The sequence below is a fragment of the Macrotis lagotis genome, chromosome 5 (assembly GCF_037893015.1).
Source record: "Macrotis lagotis isolate mMagLag1 chromosome 5, bilby.v1.9.chrom.fasta, whole genome shotgun sequence".
NCBI classification, from domain to species: Eukaryota; Metazoa; Chordata; class Mammalia; order Peramelemorphia; family Peramelidae; genus Macrotis; species Macrotis lagotis.
Genome location: NC_133662.1, coordinates 200,621,646 through 200,635,215, shown reverse-complemented (window position 1 = coordinate 200,635,215; position 13,570 = coordinate 200,621,646). Strand labels below are relative to the sequence as shown.

Genomic DNA, 13,570 nt, shown 5'->3' with positions numbered 1-13,570 from the left:
TGATTGATAAAAACATATCATTGCTTAATAAATGCATACTAGTAGAAAGAATCAGAATTCCAACCAAAAGATAAGAGCAATGACAAAATGAACAAAATGATAATAGGAAATTAACAGGTACTGGTTCAAAACTGGGAGCAACTAAATATACATGAGCATGATATAAATCTATTCTAACACTCGTTTGTGTGTGTACTGAAATTGTCAGAATTAATATAGGTCAACTTTTACCCAAAGTTTCTATGTTCTCCAGAGCCTACCACCATGTATCATGCTGTAAATACAGGAAATTTTTTTTTAAGGTTTTTGCAAGGCAAACGGGGTTAAGTGGCTTGCCCAAGGACACAAAGCTAGGTAATTATTAAGTGTCTGAGACCGGATTTGAACCCAGGTACTCCTGACTCCAAGGCCGGTGCTTTATCCACTATGCCACCTAGCCACCCCCAATACAGGAAATTCTTAACATGTTTAATGCTATCTTTTTTACAACATTATGTTGGGAGATAAATAAATGGCAGAATATCATGTAGAAAAAAAAGTAATTTAGTCAAAACTGAGTTAAGAGGAGATCTATTCTTGAAAAACAGTTTTATAGTCTATCATTATGTAACTGGAAACAGTTTCTACAGAAAATTGGGGTTTAGGGGATATCCAAGTTAAATAACATAAACTATCTTATATTTAATAACATTATCAATTTCCAAACTCGATAGCCCACAAATGAGAGAGGAAGTCCTGAAGGTGATCAAAGAAAAGTAAGAAATATTGGGAAGGTGGCTCAGTCTCCCTTCTGTCTCTCAAATATAAAACAAAGAAGATTTTGGCTTTTCAAAATGGTATCTAAAAGAGGAGGCACACCTTAGTTCAAGAATTGATGAGTAACAGGTTCTGGCAGAATGGACAATGAATATAAGGAAGATCCTTTTGCTCACAAATATCTCAGGCAGGGACAGTTAAGTGGAGCAGTGGATAGAGCATCAACCCTGGAGTCAGGAGGACCTGAGTTCAAATCCATCTTCAAATACATAATAATTACCTAGCTGTGTGACCTCAGGCAAGTTACTTAACCCCATTGCCTTGCAAAAACCAAAACCAAAACCAAAAAAAAAAATCCCAAATATCTCAGACTTATATCGCAAGAACTGAAGATTAATCTATTGGCTTAAAAACAACTTTTTTAAAAAGTGCAAAAATACCCCCCACTCAGTTTTATAACTATTTATAATTTACCTCATATTATGTTAGAAATCAGAATGTCTAATTCCTGAGATTTTTGAGGTTAATTTTTGTCTAAGATAGGAGAGGGGAGAAAATTCTGCAACAGTGGAACATTTAAGAAAATGGTAAGTCTATGTGGAAAGTAGGGGGTCTTTGAATAGACAGAGGACAGCAAAAAGCTTACTAAGTACTACCTTCTTAACCATTCTCTAAAGCACTGGAAAGAGGTAAGCAAAAAAGAGGATGTTAAAGAAGGGAAAATGAAGAGAAGAAAGGTTTGAGGATACTAGGGGCAAGCTTTATCTACTTTGAAATTTTGTTTAGGGTCCTATAAGTATCAACCAAGTTGGCTCGGTTTGCATTTGCAAATGCTTGACACATGTGACTTAGGTAATTTCATGGTACAGTAGATGAGTGTTGGACTTAAAAGACCCTAGTTCAAATCTTGCCAAAGACACTAGGCTTAGTAAGTTTGTTCAAGTCATCTCTATCAGAACTCAGTTTCCTTATCATCTATAAATTAGGATTATAATAACAAACACCCATATCACAAGTTTGTTGTGAGGATCAAACATGATAACATATAAAGTGCTTTGCAAATCTTAAAGCCTTATGTCAATGCTAGTTATTAGTAGGTGCTAGTGACTTTCACTAGTTCACAATGCTTAATATACTATAATAATGTAAAGGAAAATAATATCTCAGCTGAAACAATGGTAAAAATTGAAGGAAATACATTAAAGAAAAAAACCTCTGAAATAATTCCTAACCTATATAGTGAAAATTATATGTACATATATATAAAAAGCAGTAAGGTAATTTGGTCAAAAAGTAAAAATATCTAATCATCCTTTTAGCAGTAGCTTGACCCAAAGTAAAATGAATGAAATATATATTATTGAACAACAATAAATTGTTCTTGGTTCCAACCATATATCTTTTAAAAAATATACCTGGTTCAGCAAAGTTTCGAAGAGGATCATCTCCCATTACCCAGCCATTATGTGCCATAAAGAAACAATTTTTATCAGGCTGATTAATAAATGTTTCTTCTTCTGCAAGTGTCATTTCTCCAAATGGGAAAGTAAAGTATCTATGAAAATATAATTCAACATTAAGGCAATTTTAAACAATCAATGTGAAAATTAAACTTTCAACCCTCAGAAAAATAAAATTAGTTTTTCACATTTCCAGGAAATAAATTTCAATATAAGCCACAGAGGAACTGTTTTGACAGCACTTTGAGTTGGAGTTCTGAGGCAAAACTTTAATGCAAAGCTTCCTCAATCTAAGGCTAGATCTCTCTCTTTCCACATCAGAAACTACGTTTTCTAGAACATTCTGTAATTGACAGAGGACTTTAGTAATTCTCTCACTGTATCCTCACAATTCAATGAAGGTGATGAGAGTATTATCATCATTTAACAGGGGAGAAAAGGGGTTCAATGACTTTCCCAGGTTCCCAAGTTACTCAGGGGCAAAAATGGGGAATGAACCAATGCCCCTAACTCTAAATTCACTGCTTTCGCTACTTTTGCCCACAATATTTGTCACAATATTTTGTGTCAACAACCATGAAATACTGAAAAATTATGCAGAGAAGGTACTGGGCAGCCCAGAAAGCAAGTCATCCAGTTGTTCTGGTGAGTAATAAAGCAGGCTTTTACTCCTTAAACTTTTATTTGGGTCACTATTGCCACTATTCTTCATTTCTGCTTCTATTTGCTGAATGCCACTGGACTCTCATGCAATCATGCTAACTTGGTCTAACACAAATTTATGTTATGCAGTTGAATTATACTTTTCCTTTCCAATCCTTTTACTCTTGCATGACACATTATAGCCCTTCCCACAATGTCAATTATTAAATGAGGTTACATTTATAAAACACTTGCACAGTGCTGGGTACATAGTCAGTTTTTAATAAATATATGTTCCCTCCATTCCAAACCATTTCCTTTCTATTTTTTTTCAAAGTGAACATTTTATTTGTTTTCCAATAGTAACATGTACCCATCATTTTTTGCAAGGCTCTGAATTCTACAATTTCCCCCCCTCCCCACCCACAGAAGGCTGTCTGATAATCTCTACATTGTTTCCATGCCATACACTGATGTAAATTGAATGTTATAAGAGTAAACACAACCCCCCCCCCCAAGATGGGAAACCTCAAGAATAGAGAGAAAAATAAATGTACTTCAGTCTGTGTTCAGATTTCAATGGCTCTGTGAGTTGCTTTCTTTATCGTAAGGCCACCAGAGAAGTTGTTTCAATATTTTTCCCTCAGTTACTAGTACTGGTACTAGTACAGTACTAGCTGTACCTCCACTCTATTCCTCCCCACTCTCATTTATTCTATTCTCTCTCTCTCTCTCTCTCTCTCTCACTCCTTTCATCCTGGCCCTGTCCAAAAGTGTTGAATCTGAATACCCTCTCCCATGATCTTCCCTCTCTTCTATCACCTATTTCCCCCCTTCTCCTGTCCCTTTCCTCCCATACTTCTCCAGGGCAAGACAGATTTCCTCACCCTATTAAAGTGTGTATGTCATTTCCTCCGAGCCATTTCCAATGAGAATGAAGGTTCACTCATTCTCCCTTGCCTTCCCCCTCCACTCCATTGAAAAAGCTTTTTCTTGACTCTTATGTGAAATCTCTCAGCTTCTTCATCTCCATTTCCTTCCTCCCAGTACTTTCCCCCATCACCCATTGACTCCATCCCTTTACTACATCATACCATTATAATTCCACTCCTTCCTATGTCCTGTCTATATATACTTCTTCTAAAAGTTCTTATAAATGAGAAAATTCATATGAGTTATTAATATCTTTTCCCCGTGTAGGAATACAAACAGTTCAACATCATCAAGTTCCTCAAAGTTAGTCCTTCTCTTCCACTCCCTCTATGGTTCACCCGACCACTCCCTCTATGGTTCACCCGAGTCCCGTACTTGGAGATCAAATTTTTTGTTCAGCTCTGGTAGCCTCGATAGGAAAGTCTGAAAGTCCATATTTTCCCCTAAAAGAGGATGTTCAGTTTTGCTGGGTAGTTGATTCTCAGGTGTAAACCAAGATTTTTTTGCCTTCCAGAATATCATATTCCAATCCCTACGAGACCTTAATGTAGATACTGCCAGATCCTGTGCAATCCTGACTAAGGAGCCTTGGTAGTTGAATTGTCTGTTTCTGGCAGCTTTTAGAATTTTCTCTTTGATTTGGGAGTTTTGGAATTTAGCTATAATATTCCTGGAAGTTTTTCTTTTGGGATCCCTTTCAGGGCGTGACTGGTGGGTGAATTCCCTTAATTTCTATTTTACCCTCAGCTTCTAGGATCTCAGGGCAATTTTTCTGTATTATTTCTTGAAAAATGAAGTCTAGGCTCTTCTCCTAGTTGTGGCTTTCAGATAGTCCAATAATTTTTAAATTATTTCTTTTGGAACTGTTTTCAAGGTTGGTTGTTTTTCCAACGAGATATTTCACATTTTCTTCTAATCTTTGACTTTTTTGGAAGAGTTGTATTTCTTCCTGATTTCTTGCAAAGTCATCAGCTTCCTTTAGTTCCATTTTGCATTTGAAGGAGTTATTTTCTTCAGAGAGCATTTTTATCTCCTTTTCCAGCTGGCCAATTCTGCTTTATAAGTCATTCTTCTCCTCATTTGCCTTTTGTTTTGCTTTTCCATTACACCTAAACTGGTTTTTTTTTAACATTATTTTCTTCAGTATTTTTTTTATGTTTTATCAAGCTTTTGATTTAATTTTCATGATTTTTCTGCATCGCTTTCATTTCTCCTCCCAATTTTCCCTCCACCTCCCTTAATTGCTTTTCAAAGTCTTTTTTTTGAGCTCATCCATAGTCTGATCCCATTTTCTATTTCTCTTTAGGTTTTGGATATGGAAGCTTCGATTTTGTCATCATCTGAGTTATGTGTTTTGATCTTCCATGGGACTAAAGTAATTCTCTATGGTCAGATTCTTATTTTTCTGTTGTTTACTCATTTCCTCAGCCCAATTTCTCAATCACCTGAAATATTATCTAGCTCAAAGTGCTTTCTCCAAGGTCACCAATGATATCTTTATTATTAAATCCAATACTTTTCCAAATCTTCATGAAGCAATTAACTAATAAATGCTTATTTTATTTATTTCCCCCAATTTTTTTTTTAACATTTTTATTTAAAAATTTTAGGCCCAAATTCTATCTTTACTTCTCTTTTAACCTCTTGCCCTTCCCTGAGATGGTAAATTGTTATATATAAATTGTTCATGTGCAATTATGTAACTCAATTACATATTAATCACTTTGTTCAAGAAGAGTCGAATAAAAGGAAAAAAAATGGAAGAAAGTAAAAAAAATAGCCTGCTTCAGTCTGTATTCAAACAATATCAGTGATAAACATTACATATCAGGTGTTGCATGGGCATGGAATACCAAGACAAAGTGAACATTATTTCATGGCTGAAGGCAGGGGGAATAGGGAATACCATGCTATAAATAAGCATGTACAAAATAAGTATCAGGCAAATTTGTGGGGAGTAAAGGATATATGGACAAGGTGATACTAGAGCTGAATTTTGGGGATAACTAGGGATTTTATGGCAGCTAGGTAGAACAGTGAATACAACATTTGGTCTGCAGTCAGTAATACCTAATCTCAAATCCTGCCTCAGTTATTTACTGGGCAAGTCACTTCACCCTATTAGCCTCAGTATCTCATCTGTAAAATGAGGTGAAAAAGGAAACGACCAGGCCACTCCAGTATCTTTGCTGAGAAAACCCAAATGGAATCATGCAGATTTGGAAAGGGCTGAAACAACTGAGTAACAACAAAGGGACTCCAAGAGGCAGAAATGAGGAGAGAGCACATTACAGGCATGGGAGAGAGGCTGGGTAAGGTCCCAAGGAGGTGACTGCTTGTTATAGATGAAGACCACTAGGTACTGGGCTGCAAGACACAACAAGGAGAACAGTGATCCAAGGCTGTGAGGGACTGCCTTTAAGAGATAATAGTTTCTGGAGTGTGCTGAGCATAGAAGTGATGGCATTAATCTCAAGCTTTATGAACAGGACTGGCTACTGTATCAAGAATAGTCTGGAATGGAGAGAGACCTGAGACAAGGACACTAATAAAGGGCTTAATTCAACAATTCAGGTGAGGGACTGAGGTTGTGGTCTAAGGTGGCTGCAGCAGCATGGAAGATGAGAAAGATGCTGCAGAGGGAGAATTGACAAGGATTGGCAAAAAACTGACTATGTGGAATGAGGAAAAGTGAAGAGCTGATGGAAACTGTGAGGTTACAAAATATAGGTGAGGGGAGGTACACAGTGGGTACTTAAAAAAACTTAAAACTTTAAATAAAAAGTAATCAATGCTTACTAGACTATTAGGGAATGGAAAGAACTTTGTATCGGGCCTTAAGTACAATGAGACCTCTCTCAACACTGTCTTTTGTATTTAGGTAACCAGGAAACTATGTTAATGTCTTGAACCTTAGTCCCCTGGACCAATTATGTCTCAAGAGTAGTTTCACTCTTTTTTTTCCCCCAAAGTAGCTGGGGTTAAGTGACTTGCCTAGGGTTACCCAGTTAGGAAATGTCAAGTGACTGAGTCTGGATTTGAACTCAAGTCCTCCTGACTTCAGGGTCAGCTCATTATTTACTGCACCACTAGCTGCATTCAATACTTTTAAGGAAAAAAAAAACTGGCCTAGTCTGGAACAGATGTTGCTTCTATGATACACGAATATTAGACAAGAGGATCAGGGGAATGATAGAGATGGTATATTTCTATTTCAGTAAGAAATCCGAAAAAGCCTCTCATGATATTCTTATGGACAAGTTGAAGAGACATGTTTGAATGCCGCTGTTAGACTGATCAACTTGGAGGCACATGTGTAGTATTTTATTCCTAGAGTCATTTTAGAACTATTTTCCTCATTTTAATCCATTACTTAAATGACTTAAATTTGTCAATGGAAAAAGTTGGGAGGGACAACTAAAGTAATGAGGGAATTGGGATCCAAAAAGTTTAGCTGGTATAACTGACTAAAGTCAACAAACTAAATCTTTCCTAAGTAAAACTTATGTTTTAGGGTAATTAAATTTTATTGTTTCTGGTTCTCCCTTGTTTAATCTTTCACTGATCTAATTCTCCATTTTTTTTTAAACAACCAATTCCAAATGTTTTGATTACTACTGCTTTTTAATAGTTAAGAGATCTGGAATGGCTACTCTCCTTCACTCCAACTTTTTTTCATTATTTGCTTTAATATTATAGATCTTTAATTTCGCCAATTGAATTTCATCATATTGAATACTATAAAGTTATCCCTTTGACAGTTTGATTATATAGCATTAAAACTATAGATTAACCTTTTTAGTAATGTCATTTTTATTATGATCAAACCTAGCCATGAGTACAAAATATTCCCCTTGCTATTTAAGTTGCTCTTTATTTAATTTTGTAACTATATCTGTACAAGTCTTTTGTCTGTTTTGGTAGATTGTATGTATTTTGTATTTTCTTAGAAGAATTTATACAATTTATGCAATTACTATAGCAGGTTGGTAAAGAGAAACAACTTTTTTTTAGGTTTTTTGTTTTTGCAAGGCAAATGGGGTTAAATGGCTTGCCCAAGGCCACAAAGCTAGGTAATTATTAAGTGTCTGAGACCAGATTTGAACCCAGGTACTCCTGACTCCAGGGTCGGTGCTTTATCCACTGCACCACCTAGCTGCCCCAATTTTGAAAGACTTTAAAAAATTCTGATCAATGTAATATGATGAACCAAGTCTCCAGACAGAGATACATGTTATACAAAGAAACATACATTTTTTGATATAGTCACTGTCTTCATTCATTTTGCTTGACTATGCTCATTTTTAACAAGAATAATTTCCTTTTTTCTCTCTCTTTTGTAATGAGAGGAAGAAGGGCAGCATAATGATGTCAAAAGAAAAAGAACCTACTGAAACTTTTGAAAAAAATCACAGAAAACAGAAAAAATTCAGAATGAGGGAGGATAGTTTTGGAAAGTGATGATTAGAATTTATCTACTTTAAAAATTATGATATGGGAATTCATGGCTTCCTAAAGATGCCTCTTTTTTGTATTGTTATGTGTACAGAAATTCTCTTTTTGGTATTTATGTTCAGAATAATGAAAAAAGAAAGACTGTAAATAACTTCTACAAATTTATCTCAAGTCCCTAATATTTTGTACTACTTTCACCATCACATTAACCATTAAAAAAGAGTCTAGCTCAAGTTTCAATACAGGAAACTACATAGTAATAAAATCTAGTGAACAAAGAAATTAATTTTTAGCATTAATAACAAAAGCTTCAGGGTTATTTACCAGTGGTAAATATTAAAAATTATTCAGTGGTTTTAGAAATCACAATATAAATAGTACTCATGAATTTGTTTCAACTAAGGAAGTATATGTTACAAAACAACACATAGGTCAATACTGCTTTCTAAATTATTTCCAGTTCAATTATTCTTTTTTTTTAAGTTTTTGCAAGGCAATGGGAGTTAAGTGACTTGCCCAAGGTCACACAGCTAGGTAATTATTAAGTGTCTGAGGTCACATTTGAACTCAGATCCTCCTGACTCTAGGGCCACCGTGCCACCTAGCTGCCCCTCCAGTTCAATTATTAAAATTCACACTTCAAATATTTAAGTACATTTGAAAAATAAATAGGACTATAATGTTTTTAAAGAGACAAAAAAAGGAATACCTGGTAACTAAAGGATGTTTTCTAGTCACAGGACCTAGTTTAGGACCATGGCCAGCCAGGCGTTCATAAAACACATTTCCCAAAACACAATTAACTGCCTGAAAGACATTAAAGTATATGTTACTTTAGCAAAGAAAAAGAAACAGTTATAAAACTCAAAGAAAGAAACAAAACAGTAGTAAAATAAACAAAACCTGTTCTTGATGGTAGTTTATTTGACGAAGTTTCTCTGCATTTAATTCCTCAATTCTTTTACGGAGCCAGTTGCAGCACTCATCAATTGCAGCTGGTCCACTGCTAAATGAGATATAATCATTTCAAATAACCATTTAATGATTTTATGAAATAACTATATGATGAAACAAACATTTCTGGTATGAACAACACAAAGGTATAACCTATGTGCTTTTAAGATTTGCATAACAGATCTTTGATGATTCATAGCCTATGGATGAGATAACTTCCCTGAGAAAAGGGATGGTGTCAAGGATCCTTAGCCTGAGAGAATGATAGAATGATAACTGACAGTATGCTTAGGAGGGTAACAGATGCATGTTAAGTTTGTCCAGACCAAAATGATGGCTTGGCTAAATGGATTGCAATAACATTTTAATTAGGTTTAGTTTTACCATAGGTCAGTTAACTTTTAGTATACTTTGAAATCTTGTACACATTTCAAGTTTAATTATTTCCCTTGTAATTTCCAAACTCTTGCTAAAAAGTTTAACTGAATGCTAAAGTTTAAGTTCAAAAGGGGAATGTACAACGAGGAAAAACTTACAGATAAAAAGATGATGTGGAAGGCAACCAGTGTAGGGTGTTCACACTGTGAATGGGTCTAACTAAGACTCAAATCCCCTGGGAGGTATGCAATCAATAAAATCCCACGAAATTTATTACTCAACAAATTTAAAGGTCTCAGAAAATTCAAAAATATTACTAAGATAGTTATTTCACAGGAAAAATAGAGTTACATACTTATGTGGTATGAAAGTAGCTAAAGCAATGTTCATATCTATAGTACAACCAAGTCGTTTATATTCTGGATCCTGAATAATCTTAAGAAGCTGCTTTGGATCAGATTTTGTTATTGTTCTTCTGTTTTCTGAAAGAACAAGAAAATAACACATTAATCCACAACTCTACAAAGACATGAATTATTTCTTTCAAAATTCTTTCTTTCACAATTATTAGATGCAAAAATACAAATTTAGGTTTTTCAAATCTCCTTTAATTATGTTAGATTGAAAATCTTATAGAGAGGTGTGTTTATGAAATTTCTTTAAGTCTGTGACTGCATATCTTTCACCTTGTGTAAGAAGGGCTCTAAATTGTTGAACTGTTTTGTTAACATCCACTTGAAAAAATTCCCAGAGATGAATCTTTGGATAAATATCCTCCCAAACTATTTTTCGAATACACTGAAAAAATACAAAGAAAAAGACTTTAGAAATCTTTTCTCGGGGTATTTAAAAAAAAATAAATGTATTATATACAGTTAATAATTCCAAACTATGTTACAAAAGAAATTTACTTTGTTCTGTCATAAACTGCACTACTATGTTTTCAATTAGGTATATCTTTAGGTATACTAACATTCATTTGCTGGTCATTTTCAATCAAAGCAGGTAGTCCTTTTTCTCTGTATTTTCCTTCAGAAACATCACATGTTAAGTGCCAAAGTGCCCTGTCCAGGACCCAAGCTGGCTTCAGATGTGGAGAATTCACTAGATTATATGCACATTCTGGATGTTCCTGGATCCATTTACTGTTAGCAGCTTATAGAAAAAAGAAACAAAAAAAAGGAAAAACTTAAAACAAAATTAGCTTTTATTGGTTTCTACATTACCTTTAAGGGAGATATAAACTATTTCTGTTTGGCAGCTAAATGATACAGTGGTTAAGAGTTCAGAGACAGCAGTCAGGAAGATCTGAGTTCAAATCTAACTTTCGACATTTACTAGCTGTGTGACCCTGGGCATTTAACCTCATTTGCCTTAGTTTCCTCATTTGTAAAATGAGCTAGAGAAGACAATGAATGACTTCAGTATCTTTATCAAGAAAATCCCAAATGGTGTCCTAAAGACTACACATACCTGAAATGACTAAACAACAAATTACTATTACCCTTTAATTTTCTATATTTATAACAAAGTGAAAAATTTGGTACCTTAAGAAATATTGCCCATGAAATCATTTACTATTTTACACAATCCTGCCTAGGTGGTCCTCTTGGTACAACATATTTTTATGGCAATAAACCTATTTGTATATTAAATGCAATGGTTTTTGATTTTACTACTTAATAATGAAAGGGTCTTTAAGATGAATAATAATGAGACTGGCAAAGTCTCATTAAAGTTAAAAGAAATAAGACCAAATAGAAACAAAAATGAAAGCTATAGCCCATGAACAATTTATAATAAAATACTAAATTTAAAATGAACAAAGAGACATTTTCATCACAGCTCTTTACAACAATGATTTTTATATAATATCAAGTTGCATATCCTGAAACAACCAAATATGGTTAAAAGCAGAGTCCAAGTATAATTCCTGGAAACCCAATGATGTTATAGAATATATACTATATTGCCACAATTCTTCTTTTTTTTTTTTTAAGGTTTTTGCAAGGCTATGGGGTTAAGTGGCTTGCCCAAGGCCACACAGCTAGGTAATCATTAAGTGTCTGAGGCTGGATTTGAACTCAGGTACTCCTGGCTCCAGGGCCAGTGCTCTATTCACTGTGCCACCTAGCTGCCCTTCACAATTATTCTTAACTGGTTTCCCTATTTCTAATCTTTCTTCTCTCCAAGTAACCTTCCACACAGTTTCCAAAATAACTAAGGTCAAAATTTGACCAAGAAATTCTTTTGTTTAAAACCTTCATAGTTCTCTCCCAAAATCTTAACTTTCTGGCCTTTTTTTCACATTACTTCTCTTCATGGTCCATGAAAATTTCCAGCTAAGCTGGAATATGGTTTCTTCAATTATGTATTTTCTTTCTTTTGTCCACAAATTCACTGAAGCCATCTCCCAAGCCTAGAATACACTGTTTCCTGACAAAATCAAAGCTTTTGTTGTAAAGGACCTCAAAGGTCATCAAGTCAAACTCATATCAAATCCCCTCAGCAACATATCCAGAGTCTGAATACAAACAGCCTACTTGATTTAAGATAATAAGTGAAAGGGAATCCATGACGCACTTGTTCATTTCATCAGTACAAAAATCAAAGACAATTCTAAAAAAGACTTGTGATGTAAAAGCCATCTACATTCAGTAAGGGAACTATGGAGTCTAAATGCAGACCAAAGCTTACTATCTTCAATCTTTTAAAGTTGTCTTATGTATCATCATTATTTTCTCTCTAATTTTTTTTCTTCCATTTGGATATGATACTTCTTTCACAACATGATTAATACGGATCTATATTTAACATAATTACACATGTGGAGCCTATATTAGATGGCATTCTGTCAAAGGAGAAAGGGAAGAGAGGGAGAAAAATATAAAACTCAAAACCTTATAAAAAAGGTTGATAAAAATTATTGTAGCAAGTTGTTGGAAAAACAAATGAGTAAAAATATTTTTTTTTAAAAAGGGAATGCACTAGCTCCTAAGGCATTCCATTTAGGAATAGTTCCATTTAGGAATAGTCCTAATTTTTTGAAGGCTTTCTTTTCTTCAAGTATTAATCTTCCTCTTGGCAATTCTAATCAATTGTTATTGGGTAGGATCAGCGGAGTCAAGCAAAACAAGTTTAACCACTCTTATCAAGATAAGTCTTCAAATATTTAAAAACAGCAAATAGGTCTCTCCAACCTAGAACTTTCTCTGGGCTAAAAATTCCTGGTTTCTATCCTTATGTCTATCTGTAACATAACCCTTAAAGATTTTTCACCCTTGTCAACTACTGGATGCATTACCTTATAAATTTTTTCTAAAACATGGCACCTGGAAATGAATGAGTTATCCTATATATGATGAGAGTTCTGTAGGACTAAAATTTCCTTAGCCAGGGATACTATGCCTTCCTCAATGCAATCTAAGATCATATTAGTTCTTTGCATGTCATAATGTTGACTCATACTGTGCTTGCAGTTCACTAAACCCCCAGATCATTTCAGATAAATTGCTATCTAGCTAAGTGTTTCCAATAATGTATGTGAGTTGATTTTTTCCTCAAATGGAAAATTTTACATTTCTTTCATTAAAATTCAACTTACTAGATTTAACTTAATAGTTTAGGCAAAGATTATTTTGAATTTTTATTATGTTATCCAATGTTAGTTACCCTTCCCAGTTTGATAACAAAGCTGCTAATTATATCTTTATTGAAGCCAGTGGTAAAACTATTAATCTATACAAGGCCAAGCAAAGATTCCTCAAGGTACTACAATGTAGATGTCCTTCCCAGTAAATATCAAATTATTTATGACTCCTTAAGTCTGTCTAAGATCACTTCTGAATCACCTTAAACTGTACTGTCATACTCCTTCATTCAGTTAAAACTACATGTTCATTATTCTCAGTCTAACAGTCTAGGAACTTCCATTTCATTCAATCAGCATCTAGGATAGGCAAGTATTGGGGATACAAAGACAACAATAATTA

General features: G+C 34.4%; 1 protein-coding gene across 4 annotated transcripts in view; it reads right to left on the bottom strand.

The window, feature by feature from the left end:
* Nucleotides 1–13,570, bottom strand: part of AGL (amylo-alpha-1,6-glucosidase and 4-alpha-glucanotransferase) — an 84,314-nt gene that overhangs the window by 48,158 nt on the left and 22,586 nt on the right. For 3 of the 4 annotated variants that reach the window (XM_074188247.1, XM_074188245.1, XM_074188246.1), the window contains exons 6-11: nucleotides 10,552–10,733; nucleotides 10,265–10,376; nucleotides 9,934–10,060; nucleotides 9,150–9,252; nucleotides 8,956–9,053; nucleotides 2,172–2,311 (exon numbers count right to left, since the gene is read on the bottom strand). In XM_074188247.1, coding sequence (XP_074044348.1) covers nucleotides 2,172–2,311; nucleotides 8,956–9,053; nucleotides 9,150–9,252; nucleotides 9,934–10,060; nucleotides 10,265–10,376; nucleotides 10,552–10,733 — 762 coding nt within the window. The remainder of the gene's footprint in view (nucleotides 1–2,171; nucleotides 2,312–8,955; nucleotides 9,054–9,149; nucleotides 9,253–9,933; nucleotides 10,061–10,264; nucleotides 10,377–10,551; nucleotides 10,734–13,570) is intronic. The other variant, XM_074188248.1, reaches the window with a different exon arrangement.